At 41.8% G+C, this 9,913-nt stretch overlaps 1 protein-coding gene across 1 annotated transcript in view; it reads left to right on the plus strand.

Annotated features, from left to right (window-relative positions):
- Positions 1–9,913, plus strand: part of SVEP1 (sushi, von Willebrand factor type A, EGF and pentraxin domain containing 1) — a 334,296-nt gene that overhangs the window by 275,003 nt on the left and 49,380 nt on the right. Inside the window, exon 40 of the mRNA XM_063455268.1 lies at positions 2,449–2,604. Within this exon, the coding sequence (XP_063311338.1) occupies positions 2,449–2,604 (156 nt within the window). The remainder of the gene's footprint in view (positions 1–2,448; positions 2,605–9,913) is intronic.

A 9,913-nucleotide genomic window follows, 5' to 3' on the forward strand; every position in this document is an offset into this window, starting at 1 on the left:
CTATGTAACTACGTAACATGCCTTATTACCTACTGAAGAGTCGACAATATTATTGACTTCTTTGGAATACAATCTCCCTCAAGATTCAGCTTACTCTGCACTGGCCTAAATTAAAATCTCAAGTCATTATCAGCTTGTTACTGTCTCTATTAGACCTGAACTCTGAGGCAAAATTCACATATATAATTCATTGGGAAAAGGAGTTAGGGAAAACTTCTCTGCTCTCAGTCTGGACTAAAGCAGTATCCAATATGCATGGCACCTCAAAGTGTATATGCTATTGGGACGCCATCAGAAAGTATATTTTTTAATATTTTGGTATAGGGGTTCCTATACAACATGCGCAGATATATTCTAAGTGTTCAAATTTATGCCTGAACATGCGACTCTGTCTGGTGGATTGTTAGACATATTTTGGGACAATCCTCTTCTTAAAACCTATTGGACTTCCATGTTATGGAAGCAGGAAAAATGGACAAGTGAAAAGGGTCAAATAGTGATGGCTAGATGACTGGATCAGAGCATCTCCAAAATGGCAAGTCTGGTTAGGTATTCCCTGTATGCAGTTGTTAGTACCTACTCAAAGTGAAAAGGAAGAACAACCGGGTGAACCGGTGTCAGGGTTATGGCACCCAAGACTCATTGATGCATGTGGGGAGCTAAGGCTAGCCCATCTCATCTAATCACACAGAAGAGATACTGTATGCTGCTGCCAGGCTGAACTTTCTCACCCGTCGTTCCACCCATACCTCGCCCCTCTGTCAATCCTTAGACTGGCTTTCTGTATCATATAGGTTTCAATTTAAATACTAGCCCTTACATATAAAGCTCTAATCAACTCTAGCCCCTCTTACATTTCTTCCCTTATTCATAGATATGCCCCTTCTCTGTCTCTTCGCTCTGCCGGTGTCCTTTTCCGCTGCTTGCGCCCTTACTGCTAACCCATGCTTGCAGGGCTTCTCGTGGGCGGCTCCCTTCTTTTGGAACAGCCTGCCTACCACCATCAGACTCTCCCCTAGTCTTCAATTGTTTAAGCAGTCCCTCAAAACACATCTGTTTATGGACTCCCAGAGTAACATATCTATACTTACCCAACTCTGTCTCTTGCTCTCCTAAAGAGCCATACTACACTCTCACCTCCAGCTCTGCTACTTCTCTTCTCATGTGTTGTAAGTCCCCCACTCCCCCCTTCATAATATTGTAAAGTGATGCGGAATTAGTTGGCGCTATATAAATACCAATAATAATAATAATAGTTAAAAGTGTTGAAAAATCGAATGCTGGCAATGATAGAAAGATATCAGAACACACAGTGCATCACAGTTTGCTGTGTATGGGCTGCATAACTACAGAATGGCCAGAGTTTCCATGATGACCCATGTCCACGGCTAAAAGTGCCTTCAGTAGGGACATGAGTATCAAAACTGGACCATGGAGCAATGGAAGAAGGCAATGATCTGATGAATCATCTTTTGGACGGGTGCGTATGTGTCGTTATGAGAAGAATGCAGGCTGGCAGAGGCAGTGTTCTGCTGGGAATCATTGGGTCCTGCCATTCATTAGGATCTTACCTTGGCATGTACCACCTACCTAGCAATTGATGCAGACCCTGTGCACCATTTAATGGCAATGGAGTTACTTATTGGCAGTGGCCGCTTTCAGCAGGATAATGCACCCTACCACTATGCAAAAATTGTTCAGGAATGGTTTTAGGAACATTGGAAAACAAAAACTTACCCTCTGACACAAATTGTTGCCCTCTTCCTTACAATAAACTTATCATTTTGAAGAAATGGTTTACAAATTAATTGACATTTTAACTACATTTTTGAAGATTTTGGAAACAAAGGACACTTTTCATCAAAGGCACTAACTGAGTACCACCTACTGACCCATGTACCATCTTTTGTTTGCTTCTTTCCTCTTCTTATTATCCTTTCTTGAACATTGCTATGCATATTCTATTTTCATAAGGTTTTGCTAACTAAATAGAACTTAGTGGGCAATGTGTTGTATGCAGAATTATTACTTGGTGTATATGCCTCAATGTATTCTATGCTACCATTTAGATAAAAAGATTGAAGCGATTAAAAGATTGAAAGACCTGTAACCTACTTAATTTTTTGCTGTTAAATATGATGGTTTTACATCAAACCTCTAAAAAACATATAACTGGCTTAAAACAGAAATGATTGGCAAATTGTATTTTGATTTGGAATTGCATTTTTTTTATTCACCAGCTTTTATAATATTTTACTTGTGTTATTTATTATTAAAATTGTAAGCTATTTATAGCATGTTTACTGATAATAATTATTTAGTAACATTTAAAATTATGTTTTTTAATCTAATTGTGTGGTATGTACATGAATGAATGCAGTCGATTAAAAAAATGATTTGATTTTAACATTTATTTGACACGTTATTTTTCTTCTGCTTGTTATGTAGATTGATGGTAACTGGATGCCTCCATTAACTGATGATATTTGTAATCTAAACTCATGTGGACAACCAGATGTTCTAGAATACGGAATGTTAATTGGCTCAAAGTACTTCTACAAAGATACGATTCTATATCAGTGCAATGCTGGTTATGTATTACATGTAAGTGAACATATGGTACAAAGTGGCCTTTTGCATAAATGCTATATAGATAATCTGACATGTCTTATTCTTGCATGGTAAGCAATGTACTTTAATACTTTATTTTGAAAGTGGTCGGGAAGATTCCATGCATGAGGGAGTTTTAACTATTAGTGTTAAAGCACAAAATACCTTTCTAAGCTATTTTTCTGTTTTTATTGAGTAATTTCAACTCATACTTTGTAAGAGATTATTGTGTGGTATGTGCATGAATGATAAAAAAAATAAAAAAATATATATGTATTCATCAAAGCCTTTTCTGCTAACAAAGCATGCTAAAATGAAAAACACTTAAAACCAATTTAAGCACTAATTGGCTGCTGATATCCTCAGATTTACATACCCTAAAACTGGGGATGGCAACCTTCGGAACTCCAAATATCTACATTTCCCATTGTGCTTTTTACAGCCATAATGCTTGCAGAACATAAGGAGAGATGTAGTCTACAACATCTGGAAAGCTGAAGGTTGCCAACCTAGAACCTCACATTACACCTACATTACTCATAGCTAGCTCAAACATAGCAAAAGAAAGTCAAAGTGCAGCTCTTGGTAGCATAACTGAAATCAAATAAATACAAACACATGTAAATACATTTTTACAGAAAACCAGAAAGATCCATGGGGACAGATAATGGTCCCTATATTGCTAGTCTTGTGTCTGTATTATATCTAGCCTACAACTGTGCTCAATAATCAGTAACTTAAATCAATCAATAATGCAATTGCCATGAGAAAAACGTGTGAAATATGTTGTAAATTATCTTTAAGCTTAAAAACCATTCAATAGAGAGAAAACATATATATTTATAGATTATTTATTTTTAATTATGTAATATACAAATGTAAATGTATTACTGCTGCTTCCTTTTCCCCCTCTTTTAGTCACTTCTCACTTGATCTGTGAATAAAATAAATGTTTAGTGTCTGTCCCATAACCATCAAGCATCTTTATCTTCCCATCAATCATGATTTTTCGGGGGGGCCACTGACAGAACACAAAACAAATAAAACGGCTTTGTCCATTGTCTGTTTTGTTTGTTTTATGATTTGTCCATGTAGAGTTTGGATTTGGGATTGCAGACAAACAGCCAATTGCCAAAAACTCATACAAATCGTTTGAAACCAAATGCACAAGTTTACTCTTTAGATATAAGCCTATAGCATTTAAAATTTTGCAATGTTTTGAATATAATGATCTCTGGCTATTTCAAAACTAACAAAGCAGCAAATGCAATTGTAAGCTACTCTGTTGAAATCATCTGGAACTAAAAAGCAGAAATAATTGCACAGCCGCTCAATTACACACCATGAAGTTGTGAAAAAGTCGATATAAACAGCATTTTCCCACCTATATGATTTTGTCATCTTTTTTTAATGGGATATATAAAAACTGAATAAATTATTCATAAGAAAACAGTTACAGTTTATGAGACTTGTAATTGGATGAGTTTCTGAAAAATTAAATGTACACCTTTTTTAAGCCACATTTTTTTAAAAATAGAAACTTGTCATCTACAACTTCCTGCCACCCCCCTAACAAAACAACACGCAACATCAGTAAATGTGTATAGTATACTTGACATACAAGACAAGATCTTTTTAAGGGATCACAAATCTTCTTCAATTTGTTTAATGTGTTTTGAAAGTAGTCCTAAAAGTGCAGTCTTTTGTATAGTTTGAGAGTTTTTTCTCATCCCCAGTTTATTACCAAATACTAAGAATACTTTGTGAATATTGACTAAAAGATGTTGCATGCTGTCTTTACAAAAAAAATGAACAAAAAAGGTACGCGCAAAACTTCACAAAAATATAAATCATAGATAATTGTTCAATATTTTGTTAAATCTCCCTTAACCCCTTAAGGACCAAACTTCTGGAATAAAAGGGAATCATGACATGTCACACATGTCATGTGTCCTTAAGGGGTTAAAGGGGTTTATGAAAAGAGACAATAAGCACACACCCAAAAAAGCTATACTCACACAATACCTCTTTAACCCTTAACCCTCCTAACCACAGCTCTTAAAAACACAGCACCTACTCTCCTACTAATGTTCTCACTTCTATTTTTCACTTTCTCTCTCACTTCCCTCATCATTAAAATCTCTCTATCATTTCACTTACCTGTTCCTGCTAACACCATCTTCATTGCTCCCTCCCTGCTCCCCTCATCTCTGTATTCATCACATGCACTTTACTCATATTTATCCAGCCTTTCTCCACACACCCCTCCTAAATCCCTTAAATACAAGCTCTCATCCCCAACATTTAAATCTTACTCGCACCTTCTCTTCCTTTCCATCCTACTACTCCTAGCAGCAGGTGATGTCTCTCCAAACCCTGGTCCCTCCACTACCCAGCCACCTGGTTCAAACACCAGAAACCACAACAACCTAATACCCATTCCATGTAATTCTCACTATAATTCCTCTTTTAAAGCTGCCCTCTGGAATGCACGCTCTGTGTGCAGCACCTTTAAATCTACTTCCATCCATGACCTATTTATCTCACACTCCCTAAACCTACTTGCACTAACAGAAACATGGCTCTCTCCCTCGGATACTGCTACCCCTGCCTCACTGTCCTTTGGTGGTCTTCACTTTACCCACAATCCAAGACAAGCGGAGATTAAAGGTGGCGGTGTAGGTTTTCTTCTCTCACCCCGCTGCTCCTTTAAAACCCTGCCCACGCCCCCTTCCCTCTCTTTCCCATCATTCGAAATTCATTCAATTCGCCTATTCAAACCCTTCTCTGCTAACATTTCCGTCATCTATCGTCCCCCTGGTTCCCCTCTCCTCTTCCTTGACCACTTTACTGCCTGGCTACCCTACTTCCTCTCTTCCAACATTCCATCCCTAATTCTTGGAGACTTCAATATTCCCATTAACCCACCTTTAACCCCAGCAGCCTCTAAACTACTTTCAATTACTTCCTCCCTTGGACTATTGCAGTGGGCTAATTCTCCCACTCATGTAGCTGGCAATACCCTCAACCTTATTTTCTCCTATTCATGTACATTATCTAATATCTGCAATACTCCATTTCCTCTCTCTGATCACCACCTCTTATCGTTTGCTCTCAATTACCCCCTCACCCAACAACCTCAGCCTAACCCCCCTCAGCTCAGGAGGAACCTTAACTCTATTGACCTCCAGCAGCTGTCGGCTGACATTGATTCACAACTGCTATCCATCCCTTCCCTCTCCTGTCCCTCACTGGCCATCTCCACATATAACACTACCCTCACATCTGCCTTGAACACTGCAGCCCCACTCCAAACATGCACCACGAGGAGAACACGACCCCAACCTTGGCATAATAAATCAACACGCTATCTGCAGAGTTGCTCCCGCTGTGCTGAACGCTCCTGGAGCAAGTCCCGCACCCAGGCAGACTATCTTCATTATAGATTCATGTTGCTTTCGTACAGCGCAGCCCTTGCCCTCGCCAAACAGTCCTACTTTTCCTCTCTCATTAGTTCATGCTCCCGCAATCCCAGACGTCTCTTTGACACTTTTAATTCCCTTCTCCGCCCTGCTGTGGCCACCCCCCAAACTAACCTTACAGCTGATAGCTTTGCATATTACTTTACTGACAAGATTGAACAGCTAAGGAAACAATTCTCCCCTCCTTGCCGTTCTCTTTCTCAACCACACATAAATCATGCTTTCCCTACCCTTCAGACTTTCTCCCCAGCTACTGAACAAGAGGTGGCTGCACTTCTCCATTCCTCTCGCCCCACCACTTGCCCACTTGATCCTGTCCCATCTCACCTCATCAGATCTCTCTCCCCTTGTCTTGTGCCTATCCTAACACACATCTTTAACTGCTCTCTCTCTATCTTCCCATATCCCTGCTCCCTTTCTCATCAAAGCTTTTGGAAAGACTTGTCTTTACCCGTGTGTCTCACTTTCTTAATTCCAACTCTCTCCTTGACCCTCTTCAGTCTGGCTTCCGCCCTCTCCACTCTACTGAGACCGCTCTTATCAAAGTGACGAATGACCTAATCTCCGCTAAATCCAAAGGTCACTACTCCATATAAATTCTCCTTGACCTCTCTGCTGCCTTTGACACAGTTGATCATGCTCTCCTCCTTCAAACTCTTCAATCACTCGGTCTCTGTGACTCTGTCCTCTCTTGGTTTTCCTCCTATCTCTCCCAACGCTCATTTAGTGTCTCCTTTTACAAGGATACCTCCTCCCCTCGCCCTGTCTCGGTTGGAGTTCCCCAAGGCTCTGTCCTTGGTCCCCTTCTATTTTCTCTTTATACTGCCTCTCTTGGAAAACGTATTGCCTCTTTTGGATTCAACTACCACCTGTACGCTGATGACACTCAGATATACCTCTCCTCACCGGACCTCTCCCCGGCCGTCCTGCAACGTGTCACTGCTTGCCTCTCTTCCATCTCTGACTGGATGTCGTCACGCTTTCTCAAACTTAACCTCTCTAAACTGAACTCCTTGTCTTTCCTCCTCCTAATACTGATCCTCCTCTCTCACTCTCCCTTCAAGTCAGTGATATCCACATAAGTCCATCCCTACAAGCGCGCTGTCTTGGCGTCATACTTGACTCTGGTCTCACCTTTGAGTCTCACATCCAGTTTGTTGCCAAGTCCTGTAGGTTCCAACTCAAAAACATAGCCCGCATCCGCCCATTTCTTACGCAAGATGCTACCAAGGAGCTTGTCCATGCTCTAGTAATTTCCCGCATGGATTACTGTAACCCTCTCCTGATTGGTCTCCCCAAAAGCCGTACTGCCCCGCTACAGTCTGTAATGAATGCTGCAGCTAGACTGATTTTCCTATCCAGTCGGTCCTCTCACACCTCGCCCCTCTGCCAGTCCTTACATTGGCTCCCTGTATCCTATAGGAGTCAATTCAAAGTGCTAACCCATACATTTAAAGCACTGAACAATTCCAGCCCCTCTTATATCTCTTCACTGATCCAGAGGTATGCCCCTCCTCGTACCCTCCGCTCTGCCCGCGACCACCTCCTGACCGCTGCTCGCACCCGTACGGCCAACTCACGCTTGCAGGACCTCTCACGGGCGGCTCCTCTCCTATGGAATAACTTGCCTACTGCCATCAGACTCTCCCCTAGTCTTCAATCATTTAAGAAGGGCCTTAAAACCCATCTCTTCAGGAAAGCGTATGGCCTCCCAGAGTAATCTCTCCCTTACATACCTGTCTCTTGCTCTCCTATGGGATAGTGCTTTGCTCTCTCCTCCAGCTCTGCTTCACTCCTACTTGTTATTTCCTATCCTAATGTTTCTAATACCCCACCTCCTATAGACTGTAAGCTCATTTGAGCAGGGTCCTCTTCAACCTATTATTCCTGTAAGTTTTCTTGTAATTGTCTTATTTATTGTTACATCCCCCCCTCTCAAAATATTGTAAAGCGCTACGGAATCTGTTGGCGCTATATAAATGGCAATAATAATAACAATAATAATAAGCAGGAAGCACATATGTTCCATTGAGATTTAATAAATTAGCGTTCGTGCTATTAAAGCATCAATCTATTTCAACGACATGATTTTTACACCAAAATGGCACCATCTTTACACCAAAATGTTTACATTGCAGCATTAAGTCTTCCCTCAGTGGCTGTCTCTGGTAGACAGCCACTGAGGTAGTGGATGTCTCTGGTAGACAGCGACTGAGGGAAGACTTAATGCTGCAATGTAGAGGGCTTCCGGAATCCAGTAGACAACCCAAGGTATTGTAGGGTTTGTCCAGTCTTTTTTAGTAGCCACTTAGTTACAAACACTGGCCAAAGTTAGCTAATAAACTAATATTAAAGTTAGCTAATAAACTAATATTTGGCCAGTGTTTGTGTCTAAGTGGCTACTAAAAAAGACTGGACATACCCCATTTGCAATACCTTGGGTTCCTTACTTTTGAAAATGGTATGCCATCATAGGGATCATTCTAATTCCTGGGCTACCATACGGTCTCAAAGGCAACATTACCAAACTGGCAAATTTCAATGTGAAAGAAATGAAATGCAAGCCTCATATTTGACTCTCTAAGTTTCCAAAACACCATAAAACCTATACATGGGGGGTACTCAGGGGAGGGCTGGCAGCCTTAGGCCTGGGGGGCAAAACCAGTCAAGTGGCCCATTGCGCCACCAAATCAGTTCACCATCCATGCCCACCTTTTTCTGGTTTTATAACGGATATTGATGTTATGCTAATCAGTAGCTCTTTGCCATACCCGCTCCTTCACGGCTCTGACTTTCAATGTTGTCAGAGCACAGGCTGAGAATCTCTGAGCCTGTGCTCTGACTCACTAACTGAGCGCCGGAACCACGAGGGAGAGGATATGATCTGACTGCACCTACTGCTGGTGCGCACCAGTGGACCACCAGCGAATTGTTTAAATTAAATATGCTGGTGTACCCAACTTGTGAGCTGTGTTGGCCGCCGGGCGCCTCTGTTGTCATGGCACCCTGCGTGACCGCACAGCTTGCCCCAACGGCTGGCCCTGCTGACACACACTGATGTTACTACTTAGACATCCCTCAATATTAATACAGAGATGAGAGTAAACACCAATAAACTGTGGAAACAGAGCTGATCCCCCCAAATTTATAAAGGTTTGCTTAGAGGATTTATTCAAGATTAAATCATGCCTCCTCCTCTCTCCCCCATGCGCTGCTCTGTAGGCTGGGAGGAAGTGAAGAGTAATCACAGTCTCCCAACACAACGCCACCTGTGGCTGCATGGGGAACAGCTGTTTAATGTAATGCTTGCAGAACGGCCAGCTGCCGCAGAACCTCTTTGTTTCCGTCTCTGCAAAGGGCTCCAGGCACTGCTTGTTGTGAGTGTGAGCCACTGTAAATTAGGGGCAGAGGGCAATTGCACTGCGGTCAAGACGGGTCTGGGCAGGAGGAGAGTGCAGTGCAATCAGTGCACTCCCCTCCTGTGGGTCACCAGTAGACTGGTGCACCTGCCCAGGATCAGAGCCGGTGCAAGGATTTTTGCCGCCCTAGACAAAATATAAATTTGCCGCCCCCCCCCCCCCCCATGTGACATCACAATGCCCCACCCATATGATCTGCCATATGAACTAACGCCAGTGCTGCACACAGTGTTTGTTTACATTAAAAAGCCTGCAGGGACCAGCTATAGACACCAGAACCACCTTCATTAAGCTATAGTGTCCCTTTAATGTGAGGTAAATTATAGATTAGTGTCACTAATAATATACTAGATTGCCTACTTACAATTAGATGAGTATGATGATGGGCTGCAGTTTGGCTCC

The sequence above is a fragment of the Pelobates fuscus genome, chromosome 5 (assembly GCF_036172605.1).
Source record: "Pelobates fuscus isolate aPelFus1 chromosome 5, aPelFus1.pri, whole genome shotgun sequence".
Classification (NCBI taxonomy): domain Eukaryota; kingdom Metazoa; phylum Chordata; class Amphibia; order Anura; family Pelobatidae; genus Pelobates; species Pelobates fuscus.